Source organism: Gracilinanus agilis, chromosome 4 (genome assembly GCF_016433145.1).
Source record: "Gracilinanus agilis isolate LMUSP501 chromosome 4, AgileGrace, whole genome shotgun sequence".
Lineage (NCBI taxonomy): Eukaryota > Metazoa > Chordata > Mammalia > Didelphimorphia > Didelphidae > Gracilinanus > Gracilinanus agilis.
The window spans coordinates 71,246,789-71,264,479 of record NC_058133.1 but is presented as its reverse complement, the minus strand read 5'-3'; the positions used below and the strand labels follow the sequence as shown (position 1 = coordinate 71,264,479).

Sequence of the window (17,691 nt, the reverse complement as noted above, 5' to 3'; positions counted from 1 at the left end):
CTTATGCCTTCTTCTCTCTGCCCTGGAGCTGTAAGACTACATAGATAACCTTAGGCCACACCAATCATGTCCTAACATCATTCATCAGTCAGTGACAGCTGCTTGGCCATATTATTTTCTCTTATCTGTAACAGAACCATTGATGAAAGTAAGTTTAAACAACCAGGTTGCATAGTGAATAGAGTGTCACATTTGGAGTAAGGAATCTCTGTATTCAAATCCATTCAGATACTCTTCTGGTATAATCCTGGGCAAGTCACCTGCTCACTTTGTGCCTCAGTTTCTTCATCTGTCAAATGAGGGAATTGGACTGATTGGCCAAGAGGATCCTTTCTAGCTACTAAGCCCTGGATTCTTAATTGTTGTCTGTGTCTCTCATGTCCTTTGGCATTCCGATGAAGACCATGGAATCCCTTCAAAGAACAAATGTTTTCTTGTTAAAATTTTATAACTAAAAGAAATGCTAAATTTCAGCTAGAAGTTGTTGAAAATAAAAATATAATTTTTTCTCCTCTGAGTTCATGGACTCCCAGAACACCTAGGTTAACCCCCATGATCTTATGTCCTATGATCCATATGTCAATACTCTTGGGCTATAATCATGTTTTCCATTTTATCACACTACAATACTCTCCTTTATTCAGAAAGAAATTTCTCAATTTATGTAATGTAAAATTCAGCCTAGGCAAAGCTCTAACATAATTCTGGCAACTGGAGTGAATTCTCTGTGAGTGGCAGGGGTGAGACAGAAACCTTAGTACATCCCAAGGCTGATGTACTTCATCCCTGCTATTCCATCAGGGTAGACGATACGTGGGTGATTTTCTCAACAGAGAGTATTTGCAATGAGGAAAGGTAGACCCTATTTATATAACTTGATGGCCCTAATATCCTCAGGGCATCTCAGCTCAGAACTCAGAGTAGGACTATGTACATCTCCTTCTCTTTGAGGCAAGAATGGTCCCAAAGCATGCTTTCTTCCTTTCCCTTTGGCATTCTTCTAGCCCTGCCCTTACCAAGCATGACCATTATGGGGAATAAGCATCGCTCTGTTATGTCAGTATTGTGGGGCAAAACCCCAGTTGCCATGTGCTGATCACAGCTCTAAATTTAGTTGTTTTCCCAAAACGTATGCAACTACAATTACTCACTATATTTTAGAAAGATGACTGTTTGTATTATCAAGCATTTATTCCCCCATTTGTTCCAATGTCCCATTTATGAAAAAAAGGCATTAAATTCTTATAGGAATACAAGAATGGAAAGAGCAACAAAGGCTAAAGTAGAGATTTCCTTCTACCCACATTTATTTCTTTATTCACTTACCATTTACTTAGCATGCATTATATATCCCAAGTGGACAGTGCGCTTAGTGAGTAGAGCTCTGGCCCCACCTAGGCATGGTTGGGTGCCAGTCTGGTCCTTGACCCAGCTCTGGGATTCTGGGCAACTCAGACATTCACAGGGCTCTAAGGCGTTTAGGGACAGAGAAAGTGTCACACTGCATTAGTAGAAGCAGTTGCTTCACCAGGGAGTTCCCTCTACCAGAAAAGTCAGTAATGTCTTATCGCTTTGCAGAATATACTGCAGGGGAGGCAGGGGGAAGAGAAAGAGGGAAAGCAGAGGAGATGACAAGGTATACATGGATAAATTAGACAGCTTCTGCCTTCTATGTGTTCCAACCTAGTAATAACAATCATAATAAGTGATACTTATGCTTTATAGCTTGCAAAGTGCAGTGATAAAACTTGTACACCATAAAATAAGGAGCTGTGAGAAGAATTAGAATATCAGTTCTTAAGAGGAGTATGAAGGCCATTAGGTCAGATGAGAAAGAGTATTCAGTTGGAGAATGAGAGAAGGCTTCATGGTGGAGGTGGAAGGTGAAGGGTAGCCTAGGTTGTTAAACAATCATATATGGGGAGGGAGAAGATCCTAAAATGTAGAGCCATCTTACTGACTGCCATACTGCTTTGTGTTTACTCTGTATTTGCTCCTTCTTCCCCTTCCTATTCCAGGGCCATCACTGAATCCACTCAATCATTACTCCTAGAAAGAAGAGGTCTACCAGCTTCCATAGGGCCCCACTTACTCACTATCATAGTAATTTTCCAAACTAAAATATTTCTTGGTGGCTTTTGGTGAGGCTACTTTCCTATTTGCTCTCTCCTCCATTATAATGTTAGCTCCTCGAGGGAAAGGACTGTCTTTACTTTTATAAATTTATGCCTTAACAAATGTCATTCATCCAGTGACACCACAAGGTGGTGATATCTTGACTTGTTCATGAATTGGATTTAAGTGAAGCAAAGTTGCACATTTTCACCAGCCTCACTCTCTTTTCCAGTTGAAGTCCGGTATAACAAAACAAATTCTACCACTTAGCATTTCTTGACACAAAGAAAGCACTTAATATATTATTTTCATTCATTCATTCTTCCATTCATGGGACCTTGGAGGTTGTCTAGCTAAACCATCTTATTTCACAGATGGGGAAACTGAGGCACAGAACAACTTACTTGAGGTTACATCCCTAGTGAGTGGTAGATCCAAGATTTGAACCTAGGTTTCCCTGAATCCAAATTCAGTACTCATTCCTTTATTCTGTACAACCTCTTCTGAAGGGAAGCTTGACATTCCCTACTAAACAAAAAGGCTAATTCCTAGATTTATGGATCATTAAAAAAAGTTAACACCTTGCCCTGTTTGCTGCTTTGATGCCTATCTTAAGGGAAATTTAAACTCTTGTTTTGATTTTTACCCTTTATATCTGACAGTGTTCAATTTTCTTCCTGTGATTACTGATTTCTCTGTGTGTTGGGACTACGGAGTAGAATGCAATGAGCCAAATAATGTTTGCCTCGTGCTCGAGCTCCTGATGACTGAGAGTCAGAGCTGAAATTCCAATTCAAGGCTGTGTTAGAAGCAAAGCAGCTTTTAGGGGTGGAATTCAAGATATCAGACTGACTTTTCATTTCACTCTCATTTATTTTAGGCCAGCTTCCTTTCATGGAAGTTGGTGTCACCAAATTCAGATCATCTTAGTTTGTACTTCATTGCTAAACTTCAGTAGGTCCAACTGGATATCATGATTCTTTAATTACCCTGGACATTAGCTCTGTAAAACCATTACATAAGTAGTCACTAAAAAGGAGGATTTTTCTTTTGAACACAGACCAACTAATTCACATCTGATGACCTGTTTACTTCTAGAGCTCACTATAAATTCAGATTATGTGTTCAATCAACTAATTAACAAGGATTTATTAAATACCTATCGTGTGTGTGAGGTGTTATATTAAATGCTAGGAATACAAAATGAGAAAGACATAAAAACATGAGTATATACAAATTAAGTGTATAACATATATATATATATAAAATAAGGGTAATTGGGATAGGGGAGCAGCTAGGGGACTTGAAAAAAGGGTAGTGTTGGAAGTGCTATTGGAAATGAACTTAGGGATTCTTATTTGTGGAGGTGAGGAAGGAGTCCATTCTCAAAAATGGAAAGGACCTTAGAGGTCATTGAATTCATTCTCCCTTTTGTACTGATGAGGAATCTGAGATTCAGAGTGTTGAGATGACTCATACAGAGAATAAGAAGCAGATCTGGGATTTGAATCCACATCCTCTGCTTCAGCTATTTCATTTTTCCAATATGGGATCTGTGGCCCAGCAATTTGCTCTGTCATATAGATTTTACATAATAGAACTGAGTTTCCAGACCAGATCTTCTGACTCCACATATATTACCCTTTTTGCTATAGCATAAATGTCTTGGCTAAATCAACCAATGAAGGCATAATATACATGTCACACACACATACAACTCTGGGAAAACAGTCACAAAGTTGACATATAAACTATAGGCTCCTTGAGGACAGGGACTATATTTTACCTCTCTTTGTATTCCCAGGGCATAACACAGCTCCTAGCACGTAGTAAAGATGCTTGTTGACTGACAGTCATTTATAATTTTTAAGTCTGGAAAAAGTAGCCTGCCTTGGAAACTTCGAGAAGTTGATTCTGCTTCAGCTGGAGCCCTTAAGCTCTGAAAGTCAGAGCCAACTTTGTATATATGCTAGCTACTGCCCTTTATGGCCCCAATATAATGCTGCCTTTAGGTGGATCGATAAGCATATATCTTTAAGACCTAGAAAAACAGCAATAGTAAGTTTTGGAACATTGATGAAGCTATTACAGTCACCTTTTGCTAGTCCACTGGGGACATCTTTTCACTGTGTTCTGAAAAAAAGATTATTTAGTAAAAAACAATTTGTCTTCATAGCAACTTGATAGATTATTTACTTCTTTTAAAATTATTATGTAAATGCAATTATAATTGAGAGTAACAATGCTAAGTGTCATGACATTTGGAGAAGCATTCAGGGCTTACCATGCACCAGATACTGTACAAAACACTAGGAGTGAAAAGAAAGGCAAAAAACATAGTCCTTACCCTCAAGAAGTTTACATTCTAATGGAAGAAACAACATGGAAGAATTAGGTATATACAAACAAAAAATATAGATATAGATATAAAAACATAGAGAGAAAGGGAGAGAGGAAGATGAAAAGCATTCTGAGAGACAATTCTATTAACATCTGGGAGAACTGGGAAAGGACTTTTTTGAGCTATTTTGAAAGAAGTTAGAGAAGCCAACAGGTGAAGGGGAGGAGGAAAAGCATTACAGACATTGAGGAAACCAGTTCAAAGGTGAGAGCTGGCCCATCATGTTTGAAGAACCTCAAGGAGGTCAGTAGCATAATATTAGCCATGGAGTTTTCCTCTTGGTGTTTAAAGAATTCCGCCAACTACCCTGGCAGGCTTGGGGCTAGACCTGGGTAGGAGTGCTCTACCTGGAGATGACTTGGCTGATACTTATCTTAGGAAGTCATTTTGCATGTTGTTTCTACCCTTTTGATCTTGTGGGTTTGGAAACAGAAATAGAGGTAGGGTAGAAGAAAAGACAAATGAGACAGATTTGATATGTTCTGAGTAGAAAGAAGAGTATCAGAATTGGTGTAAATGTAGTAATTCTTTGGGGTCTTCCCCCCTAAAAAAAGCACTTCAGTGGGCATCAGAGGGCCAAGATAAGTTTCAATATTTTCCTTTAGACCTAGTAATCTGGAATGTCTCTGCAGGAGCCTTTCTGCAGACCACTCCATTTAAGAAGGTAGATTAAAAAGCAATGTGAAAAATCATTCAATCATGGAACCTCAGAGTTGGGAATGACCTGAAAGGTCATCAAGGCTACCATCCTGTCTGATCAGCCTCTCTAGGAGCTTTAGGGCTCAGGCAGTTACTATTTCACTTAGCTAATATCACAAATCACAGAATCTCAGTATAGAAAAGAAACTCAAAGATGAAGTAATCCAAGCCATACCTGAAGCATCCCCATCACCATACCCATCATCATATTACCACTAGAAATTATATAGTATTTTAAAGTTTGCAAAACACTTTAAAGCCATCCCCTCCCCATCCATTTTATAGTTGAAGCAGCTGAGATGCTGAGTCAGAGGATTACCCAAGGTTATACCAGTAGATATCGGATTTGGAGTTAGGGGAAATGGACTCAAATGAACATTCTCATTTTGTCCTCACAACAACCATGGGGAGTGGAACCTATTATTGTCACCATTTTGCTGATGAGAAATCTGAAGTGAAGATAACTTAAATATATAATAAATATCCAAGGAAAGGTTTGAACTCATGTAGTCCTGACTCCAGCAATATGTCCACTGTATCACCTAAATGGAATAGATTCTGTTCATCTTTTTAACTATTCATAAATATTCTGTCGGTTGCCTGCTTGGGCACACCCATGCTTGTCTAGTCTCTATTTGAGCCTATGTAGGTGGCTTTGAATGTTGGACAGCTCATTACTCTTCCACAGAGACAGTGGCTTTCCTTAGATGTCAGATAGAGGCATCCTAGAGAGAAGAGGGGAATGGATGGGGCCATGGTTCTTTGTCTTGGGTAATTTTCCTTTTGTATGTCCCAGAATGATTTCTGGAGCAGCCAAATGAAAATGAATTAGAAAGAAGCAAGCCCTCCCCATCTCTAACCCTCCAACCTTTCTAAGGCTTAAAGGAATTGAGAAGGATTAACTGCATCTTGATTTTAATTGTGACAGCCAATAGACATCAGCTAGTGAGCGTCCCCTCAAATGTTTAATAGCAATTACAAGTGTTAATGATGGAAAGCTGGTAGATAGAGCTGGAGGTGAATTAGAAACTCAGCTGCTGCTTCATGCCTGTTGTCACAGTGTCCCCTAGTGACCACAGAGCAATCGTGCACACTGACTATTCTAGGAGAATAGAGAGAAGATTGTAGGATCTTCATATTGATAGACGAAAGACCACTGACTCCATTTAATCCAAGAATTCTTCACCTTGCTTGTCATGCACCTCTTTGGGTTGTCTAGTGAAGCTTATCAGACCCCTTCTCAGAATAATTGTTTTAAATGCATGAAATACAGAAGAAATCAATCATATTGAAATTTCATTATCGGAACATATTTTTAAAATAAAACAAGATTATGAACCCCAGAGTAATAACCCTCCAGTTCAATTCATTTATTTTATATTTGGAGAAACTGAGGTTCAGGGATATTAAGTGATTAATCCAAAGTAAAAGTTGAGATTTAAAGTAAATCCCTTGACCTCCTCTTCCTTTTCTTATCCATGCATCACTCATTTTGTTTCCAGTATTTTCCAGACTAATAGATTTAGAGTTAGGCGATATCATCACAAAGTTTTTTGAGGCAACCCCATTCTCTATCCATTTTATAGTTAAAGAATTGGGATCCAGAGAGACTCAGGGGCTTGTCAAGGTTTCACAAATTGGAAGCTTCAGTTTCTGAATTTGGATTTAAATGTCCATTTGTTATTTATTGCCTAAGTGACCTTGAACAAGTCATGTATGCCACAGTTTTCTCACCTTTAAAAACAGGGATTGGACCAGATGACCTCTTAGATCCCTTCTGCCCCCAAATCTGTAAGTCCATTATCTCTAGGTGCTGTGATTCCAAATTCTTTGCTCTCTCCACTATTGCAGAGATGTCAAACACCCAAGCCCAGACATCCTACAATATGCTTGAAAGCTGCACAAACCAGATTAAATATCATTGAGAAATATTGAACAAAATGAATAAAAACACAATAAAACCCAATAGTGATGAATAATGAAACATAATGACATAGTGATGTTAATCTATGGCTTGCAAGTCAATATGTTGTCCTGAGGGTTCCCTAGGTACAGTTCAGTGGTCCCCATTTCTATTTGATTTCGACACCACATCACTCCATCACTGCAAATACTGTGTCTGAGGCTATATTTGTACCCCAAACCCCCCATCTCCAGGCTTGGCACTCTATCCAGTGAACCACCTAACTGGCCCTCCAGCCAATGATTTCTTACAGCACTTTTCTATAATTGAAAAAATAAGGTAAAATAGAAAGCTCTCTTCTATTTACTTATGTGTCAAATAAGTGAAAATGATGAGATGGCCGGATGAAATCCACTGCAATCTCTTTCTTCCCCTCCATTGCAGGGTCCTTCAGCTATTCTAGACTTGAGAGTGCCATCTAGCGGTCATTTTCAAATTCGACACTCTTGTTGAACATAATCACAATAAGCAGGATTGTGAGTTGATATTGTAATAGAGCTGATTATATAGAGTGCCAGAACCCACTCAGAGCCTCTTGAGTTACTCAGACAAAGCCGCACAAAGACAGTTTTGAAACCCTGGCTCTGAGAGAAGTATTCCTTACTGGTATTCGGTGTTTAATTTCTCTTCTTCTGTTCTCTTTGTTACAAAGAACAATGGCACAGAACCAGATCTCTGGGCATCCTCAGCTACTTCATTCATTCTTATTGCTTATTCCCGTTTAGTGGTTATCATTCTCTAAAGAGAAGCAGTTGGGTTTGGGGCAAGGGAGAATAGGTAGGGATCAGTCGCTCTGTCAATTGTCAGCAAGCATTTATTAAAGGGATGGTTACATGCCAGATCCTGTGCTAATCTTTGGAAATACTAGTCTAGAAGAAAGACACTCCCAGGGGGCAACTGGGTAGCTCAGTGGATTGAGAGTCAAGTCCAGAGACAGGAGGTCCTGGGTTCAAATCTGACCTCAGACATTTCCTAGCTGTGTGTCCCTGGGCAAGTCACTGAACCCCCATTACCCAGCCCTTATCACTCTTCTGCCTTAGAACCAATACCCAGTATTGATACTAAGATGGAAGGTAAGGGTTGTTTTGTTTTGTTTTGTTTTTAAAGAGAGATACTCCCACCTTCAAAATGTTTAAATTCTAGTGGGGGAAGACAATGCATAAAAATGCAAAAAAGATTAAGAAATCAGAGACATGAAGGTTCTCAGCTTAGGGACAGAGAAAGTCTGGAGTATGAACTGGAGAGAAATGAGACCTGGCTGGTATGGGCACTCTCCACAAATGGAGGTTCGAGAGGAGCTGTCCAATCAAAGGGAGAGGCCAAATGGTCTGAGCATACTTCCAATGTATGAATTCCAGGGCTGGACAGCTAAGACATAGGAGAGGAAGCCCAGAGTGCCTTCTGAAATGGAATAAAAATCTTGGGTCATGGATACTCGTCCCTGAAGAATTGCAAACATCAGTGCACCAATCTGAATCTCTGTAAAGACATATCCACTCAGTTTGGAACCCTTCCTAGGACTCAGACAATGGGATGCCCTGGCTAGTTGGTATTGGTGCTATTGCCTCTTTTATAATGAAATCACATTTAGTTTTGCTATTTTAAGATTTTACAGAACTTTTCTTGACTCAGATGACCATCAGCTCAGATTTTAGGTCTCCTATTAAGCAATATTCCCAATGGGATGAAAACTGACTTGTGAAATTATACCTGGTGATGTTTTCCCTCCCAGTTTGAAGGTAAAGGAGGTAACTGCCCAAATTGACACCTCTGGTATAGTAAGAATGTAAAAACTAGGAAACTATGTTTTCTTCAACTCAAATTAATTCAATAACCGTTGTATCAAGTGCCTACTATGTATCAGGCACTGTACTAGATCTGGCCTGCACACAAAACTTTCTCTGTCCTCAAGAAGCAGATGAAGGGGAAGGGAACTTCAGGCAGACAGATAAATACAAAATGCATTCAAAAGAAATGCAGTGTAATTGGAGGAGGCACTCATCATTGAGGATTTCAGGAAAGAGCTCTTATGGAAAGGAACACTTAAGGGAAGTGTGAAAGGAAGCTAGGAAAGGTTCTAAGAGGTGGAGGTAAGTATAAAAAAAACATTTCAAGCATAGGACACAGCCTATGCAAAGACCCAGCAATAGCAGATGGAATGATGTGTACAGGTAGTAGCGGTCACTCAACCAAATCAAGCAAACAACAAGCATTTCTTCCTATAAGTTCTTCCTACCTGAGGGGCACTGTCTTAGGTCCTGGTTGTGCAAACACAAAAGGGAGAATGTCCTTGCCCTGAAGAAACTTACTTTCTAGTAAGGAAATACAAGAATACAAAAATAAAAAAGGAAACATGCAAAACAAACACAAAGCAACTGAGACAGGATCCTAAAAAAAGGGAAGAATCAGGAAAGACCTTCAAAGGAGATCCAAGTGAGGAAAGGCTCATGAATCATGAAGGAACCTCAGAGGCCTTCTAGTCTAAATATTTTTCATTTTACAGAATAGAAAACTGAGGCCCAGTGTGATTAAGCAATTTGTCCATCATCACAAGGGTCCTGGGTGTAATCTGAAACCTGTTCCTCTGAGAGGAAATATCAAAGTCTGTTTTGCACTGTTTTGCACATCTGCCTGTGTGAAGGGTAATCATGTATACTTGGGTAGATTCATATTGAATAATGAATATAATGAGCACTTGAAAACGGCTTTGAAGAACCCTAAAAGTAACCATTCTTTCCAAGAACAGAAAAGACTTTAAAGCCATCTTCTGGGTCTAACTGAGTTCTTTTAAAGTCCTCCATCTATTCATTGCCCCCCCCCATTTCAAAGATCCAGCTTTTCAGGTATTTAGGGATGCTCAAGAAATGGGAGAACACCAGCATACATATTCAACCATTGCCCATTATTCCTGAAGATTATTTTAACATTGAAACCAGTGCTTCATAATGGAACCCACGTTCACTTTGAAAAGGTTTAGGATTTTCTTTATGTACACAATACTGACTCTCAACAACTTTTTCTTCAAGCTTTTTTCAAAGTAGAGGTTACAAGAAGAGCTGTTGGTGGCTAAAATAGCAATGCCAATGGATAATGCCTTTAGAAGGGGTATGTTATTTGATGAATTCTGTACTGCATCCAGCTAGATGAATGTCTCTATCAAAAATAGACTTGGAACCCTCCAACTTGCTTTTCATCTCTCAGACAAAAGTAGCAAAGACTTTTTTTTAGCACAATACTACCTACTCAGAAAGCATTTTTCCACATCTTACTACCATTGACTAACACTTAAGCATTAGAAAGTGCTAATTTACTTTCTGGCATGAATGTGCTATCTGAGGAGCAGGCTATTCATTCCTGAATTTCCCTCAGTCTACCTACAAAGATTTCCCTTTGCTGCTTATATGAACTGGCCAACTGAATTAATGATACTAAAAAGGAAGTACTTGGACTCAAACTCAAGGTCCATCTTCTTGCCTTCCACAACTCATTGCTAACTTAATGAGTTATTTGTAGGGTGGATTGCCCCAATCAAATTGGAAGGGCTAACTCTTGCACATACTTCCTCCAGGACACATTCTGACATGATGAAGAATTAAAACTTGGTGTCTGTCCAACTGTGAAAAAGAAAATGGTTGTTGCTGTTGTTGTTCAGTCATTTCTCAGATGTGTCCAACTCGTCATGACCACATTTGGAGTTTTCTTGCCAAAGATATTGGGGTGATTTACCATTTCTTTCCCTAGCTCATTTTACAAATGAAGACACTGAGACAGACAAGATGGTCATACAGCTCTTAAAGTTCTGTGGTCAGATTTGAGCTCAAGAAGATGAGTCTTCCTGACTCCAGACCTGGCATTCTATTCACTGAGCGACCTGGCTACCCCCAAAGGTTATTACTGGTGCTTTATGCCTATGTCTGTTTCTGACCCTTTCCACAATTTCATCATTCTCTTTCTTTTTCTTTGGCAGGCAATTCTCCATCAGATGAATCTGAGGAACGGGAGCGAGATCCTAAAGTTCTTACATTCCCAGAATATATCGCCAGCCTTTCTGAATCCGGCACCAAGCGCATGGCGGCTGGAGTCCGTATGGAGTGCCAGAGTCGAGGCCGGTGCCCCTCTTCTTGTCCATTGTGCCATGTGACTGCAAGCCCTGATTTGCCAGCTGAGCCAATTCTCCTGGAAGTTACCAAGGCAGCTCCCATCTATGAACTGGTTACTAACAACCAGACACAGCGGGTGAGGGACCCAGGGCTGTCAGCTCCAGATGAAAACACAACAGGGGATTTCACAGATGGGTTCAAAAAGTGACAGGACACAGTGGAGCTCCACGGTAGACTAAAGCTATTAGAATATTTTAGTTAATCTGAGGACTTGATTTGCATGGGTTTGCATGTTTGCATATCAAATTTAATTAGTTCATTCATACCACCTACTGTAGTCCAATTGGATATTCAGGGCTCAGCACACCTGAAATTACACTGCAGATTTTTGGGTTTTTTACCTATAATGCTATAAGAGGAGGGGGTACACAGGGAGGATAGAAGCAGAACGGAAAGTAGGTGCTTCCTGTCCCTATCTACCTAAATCATGAAACTAAGTACTTCCATGACTCTGGATAAAGGGGCACAGACAGATCCACTTTGTATCTTTCTTCATTTCTCATGTGTTTTTATATTGGCCCATTGGCATGGGAGTAGAACCAGTTTCCCTTAATAACTTCTGAACTCAAAACTGAGTAGTGCAGAGATACAGGACTATGGCCATCTGGCACCTGTCCACTAAAGGAAGGTTTTTGTGCCAGCATCACTGAGACTTGTGAGCTTCCCCATTTTATCAGCCTTACTCTCCAGAGAAGATCTTAATAGCCTCCACTCTCTGCCATATGCTATACCATTGAGTCACTGGATCCTAGTCATTGCATAGAATGACATTCTTTATACCTAAGAATCTAGGGATAAATTGTTGCATTCTGGTTCAGAGTTGGAAAGTTGAGAAAATCTGGCAAAGGGAGGAAGGTCTCATCTTCCCTCTACCCTCCCCATCCCCACCTCCTCTTTGGTCAGTCTTGCTGAGAAGAATAACTTCAAATCAAAGATTCAGAGCTGGAAGAGACCTTTGAGGATATTCAGTTGGGGATTTTAAAGATAAGGAAGCTGAGGCAGAGATGTAAAGTGACTTTCCCAGAGTCAGAGGCTAGAATTCATGCTTACCTCAGATGCAAGAATCGTATGCCTTATTCCCCTCAGAATATGGCATAACCAAGAGCAACAGAGCATGGGATTGATAAGTCTGATGCCCTCTTATCAAGGGCAGCTCTCCTGCTAAGGTATGATCATGATAGTCTTCATCACAACTCTCTTTTAGAATATAAGCAAAGGCAGCAAAAGAGTAAATTAATATTTTCCTTTTCTCTCCCCTTTCTTATTTTCAAATAAAGAGAAATCTTGTGTAAGGAACTTTGTTATGTAGCTGACCCTCGCGAGGACTTTGGGTTCTTCAAAATTCCATTGTTCAATATTTGAACATGACCAGACTTCCTTTGGCCAAAAAAATGAATCCATTCTCCTTAAGTTCCCCACTTATTCCCCCAATCAAATAGGAATGACTGTGGGAAATATAGGAGTGAATGGGGGACAGTAAAGGGGCAAGGAGGTTTAGGAACAAAACCTGAGGAGTTTCCTCAGATGCTGCTTCTGTGAGGGGTTTAGGGGGTCCAGTTCTGACACTTTACAGAGGGAGAACACATAATGCCCTCAGTAATAGCCTCAGTCCTGGGTCTGATGAAACAGTGGTTCTTCTGGACAGAGAATGCATGTTTTCAGAACAGGTATAATGAAAGCCACCAGTCATGCTGCTTATACTGAAGGGATGAAGGGAGGGAGTAAACTGCCCATACCTACAGGCTCATCTGGAGGAGAGGGTTTGGAATGAGCCCTCCTCACTTTGAGGTGAATCTTAAGAAAGAAGGTTTGTTTTAGGTGTTTCCCCTTGCCAGACACCTAAGCCAATCTCCTTCCTTCTTCTTTCTTCACCTGTTTTAAACAAATAACAGGGGAACTTCTTGTGTACTTTTTTTTGGGGGGGGGTAGTCTCCAAAGTCATATGATATTGACAGATTTATATTCCTCTTCCCTCCTTTCCTCTTTACTCTTGCCCTCTTCTCTTCTATTCTCTTCTACTGTCCTTCCCTCCTCTCTCTTTGTCTCTTTCTCTGACTCTCTTTCTTTCTCCCTCCTCTCTGTCTTTTTTCTCTTTGTCTAATCTTTCTCTGGTTGTCACCTCCTCTCCTTCCTTTTTTCTTCTCTCTATCTTCTCCTCTCTTTTCTCTGTCTTTGTCTTTCTGTCTCTCCTTTCTCTTTATCTCTGTTTTCAGCCTTTCTCAGTCTCTCAGTTTCTGTCCATGTGTCTCCCACCTCAAAGCATTTTCCTCTCCTCCATTTATTTTATCTTTCCTGAGATGTAGGTGGAAAAGAGAAATGTAAGGCAAGTTAATGTTGGGATGAAATTGAAAAGGGCCTTAGAAATAATTTTGTTCAACCTGCATCTGAACAAGAATCTCCTCTCCCATATTCCTGAGAAATGATCCTTTTGACCCATGTTTGGGACCAGCCTCATTGGTAGAAAGTTTTTTTCCCCTCCTACATCAAAACACAATGTGCCTTTCTACAAAATTCACTTACCACTTCTAGGTTGGTCCTCTGGAACAAAGCAGAATATGTCTAATCCTTCCTCCCCTGAATCAACCTATATAAATACATGAAAAGAGTGATCATGGGACCCTGAGTCTTCTCTTTTTTGGGATAAACACCCTACTTCCTTCAAGTAATCTCATTGTAACACGTTCTCTATGCTATTCCTATTTATGAATGAATATCTTATCTAAAATATGATATCTAGAAACAGATATCATCTAATCAGTACTCTGATTAGGGTAATGGTGGAACTCTCATTCTGGTTATAGTTTCTCCAAAGCATGAAATAGGACTAAAATAATGATAAACCTTTAAAGTTTACAACCCCCTTTATATATGTTATCTCATTTGATCCTCACGTTTCTATAAGAGCTATTATTATCCTCATTTTACAGACAAGGAAACTGAGGCCAAGAAAGGTTAAGTGACTTGCCCAGTATTACAACATTGAACAGTAATTTAACTCAAGTCTTCCTGGTCCTATATACAATACTCCATCCACTGCACTACCTAGGTGCCCTAACTATTATCTCTTTCTCTCAATGAGTCTCATGGCAATATTAGTTTATTTTAAAATACATATTTTAGTAATTGCATTAACTATTTCCCAATTACATGTAAAAACATTTTTAACATTAATTAAATTTTTTTGAGCTCCAAATTCTCTCCTTCCCTCCCACCCTTCACCTACACCTTGAGAAGGCAATTGATATACATGCTCTTGTTGTTGGCCCTGTGATTTCCAAGAGGACCAATAACATCACAGGGTGATGTCTTGACTTGCTTGTGAATTGGATTTAAGTGAGGCAGAATTTTACAAAGTTAGCCACCTCACTCTCTCATCTAGATTTATTGAAGTCCAGTGGCACAACATATGAAGTCATGAAAAACATATTTCTATATTAGCCAAATGACATTAGGTTTTGTTGGTCACCATGTCATACTGTTGACTCAGTATTAAAATCCTGACCCCAAATCTCTATATCTTTTCCAAATTAACTCTTTACAATGTCTTTCCTGTTCTCTCTTTTTTATCTTAAATAAGACATCGATTCAACCTTTTTGGCACTAGTTTATCTTCAAAATGGGAATATTAGATTAATCTTTTTTTTAAACCCTTACCTTCTGTCTTAGAGTCAATACCATGTATTGGCTCCAAGGCAGAAGAGTGGTAAGGGTAGGCAATGGGGGTCAAGTGACTTACCCAGGGTCACACAGCTGGGAAGTATCTGAGGCCAGATTTGAACCTAGGACCTCCCATCTCTAGGCCTGGCTCTCAATCCACTGAGCTACCCAGCTGCCCCCTAGATTAATCTTTAAAGTTCCTTCCACCTTTCTTATTCTAAAATTCTAATGCTAAGCAGAAGCAAATGAGACCTTTCCTTCAGTTTGCCCAGCCAGAGTACATTTCTTTGTCAATGCTTCCCTTAGAAATTAAAGTCAGGAAAAACAGTCTAGGTCCAATTTTTTTTTTATTTATCAGGATGTATATGACTCTTCTTGTCCTGCCTGAAGGTTTTCTTTCTTCCTTCCCTCTTTTCTCCTCCTTTTTTCCTCTCCTACCTGGCAGCCAAAGATAGAAAATATAGAATAACTTGGGGGAAGGGAGGAAAAACCAAGCTGAAAGTTTCTAGGACTCAAATAAACACCTTGTACTATTTTTTTCTCTCCACATTTGTCCTTTCTTCTTTAGATGGTGAGGCCTTGAGGTCAATGGCCACCTCTCTGTTCATGTGTACTCTAGTGCTCACAACAGGGTTTCTTTGATTTTTTTTTAACTGCCTTCTTTAATGAACTCGACAGCCTACTTGAATGACATTCTTTTTTTGTATCTTAAGTACTTATCCAACTTCTAAAGCAGTTATGTGATTGCTTATTCTGGTTTATGTCATTGTAGAAAATGAGAATAGGGTACAGAGGGGAGAATTAGGGAAAGGAGGAGGTTAGAGGGTGGAGGACAGTCAGAGAGAAAGTCTCAGACTTGCTCCCTTGGTACATTATACATGTTCCTCCCACCCACCCAGGGTGTAAGGGAACCCCTGCTCCATTTGCCTCTCTCCTAACCTTAGGTGGGTGCTCCCTGGCTCAGCACTTTCAGGCTTCCTCCCCAGGTGTAGCTGAGTGATGCTCTGGGTAGTCAGAATGCCATACTACCCCTCAGCTATTCCATCAACATTTTCTTTTCCTTGTCCCATATTCTCAGAGTCATACGTCACTCCTCTCAAAATAGTACAGCTAATGTGCGACAGGGAGAAGGCTCCTTATCACCCCCCATTCCCACTTTGAGAACAAAAAAAGCATTTTGACTGTGCCCTTCTAGAAACCATGACTCTGTCTTTGTTCCCTAATCAAAATAATTGATTCTGCAGTTGGAATTTTGGGAAAGTGAAGGAGAGAGGATATTCTATGTTTGTATGGTAGGGAGAGAGCCTGAAGGCCAAATGGAATCTTGTTGGGGTGCTCTTTCAGACTGCTCATTTAGGTCATTGCCTAGATTACGGAGGCCTCTTTTTCCTGCTCTCCTGTTCCTGATGTCTCTCTCTTCCCCTCCTCTTTCAGTTGTTGCAAGAGGCCACCATGAGCTCACTCTGGTGTTCAGGAAGCGGGGATGTCATTGAAGATTGGTGTCGGTGTGACTCCAGTGCATTTGGGGCAGATGGGCTCCCCACTTGTGCTCCTCTCCCTCAGCCTGTGTATGTTTACTTTTCCCTTTTTTCCCTTTTGCATGGACACTCCATCTGTTCTTTCTTCCTTACTGTGATACCCAAGCAGAGGTCCCGCCAAATGCTGATTTGTCCATGAGTATATTTCTCCTCCAACACCCACCCAAACAGCTCAGTGGAGCTTGCAACTAGAGCTTCCCCCTCCTCCCTCCTTCACCTAAAGATGAATCAAGCAATATTTTTACGTTAGTAGAAAGGAGTGTGCTATTAATCTCAGCAAGTGGCCAAAGTTCCATTCAATGATACTGACATACATACAATAAACTCTTGGGGCAGATTTTAATCTTTTGTTACTAATACCTAGAATTTCTATAGCACTTTAAGGCTTACAAAGTACTTTACATGTTATCTCATTTGGTGCTCATAACAAAACCTAGAGGTAGGTACTATTAATCTTCTCAAATTACATATGGGGAAACTGAGGCAGAAAGATTAAAATGACTTGGCCAGGTCAGTGCATTATCAAGTATTTATTAAACACGTATTATTTGCTAGGTATTATGTTAAATTCTGGGAATACAAACACAAGTATAAAAAGAAGAACAATATTCTGCCCTCAATGAGCTTACAATCTAATGGGGGTAGACAAGAAATAAAAGGAATATGAAAGCAGGGTGGTAGGAAAGGTATCTGTATTGCAATGAGATCTGGCTGACCTGGGGGAAGAGGCTTCTTAAATGAAGGTTGTAGGAGGAGTCATCAAATGAGAGGAAGAGGCTACTGAGGTGGAAGGCACGTTCAAAGTGTGAATTCCAGAGCTAGGATGAGCATCATCATGAAAAACTAGGGCATAGGAGAGAACTTCTAGGAACATCCTGGATAAAACAGCTAATTAATGTCTGAGATAGGATTTGAACTCACATCTTTCTGATTTTTAAATCTAGAATCCACAAGTTCTGGGCATGATACCACTTTTTATGTGTTGATAGCCAAGCTTTACTACTTATTGCTTTGTGACCTTAAGGAAGTAATTTAATTTCTTTGCACCTGAGTTTCCTCAATTGTGTAATGAAGACTTGAGGCTAGATGACCTGCAAATTCCCTTCCAATTCTAAATCTATGGATATTACACTATACTAGCCTTCTAAAGACTTAAAA

General features: G+C 39.9%; 1 protein-coding gene across 1 annotated transcript in view; it reads left to right on the top strand.

The window, feature by feature from the left end:
• The window catches only part of ASTN1 (astrotactin 1), a 466,613-nt gene that overhangs the window by 429,554 nt on the left and 19,368 nt on the right, over positions 1–17,691 (top strand). The window contains exons 16-17 of the mRNA XM_044674890.1: positions 11,146–11,414; positions 16,430–16,563. Of these exons, the coding sequence (XP_044530825.1) occupies positions 11,146–11,414; positions 16,430–16,563 (403 nt within the window). The remainder of the gene's footprint in view (positions 1–11,145; positions 11,415–16,429; positions 16,564–17,691) is intronic.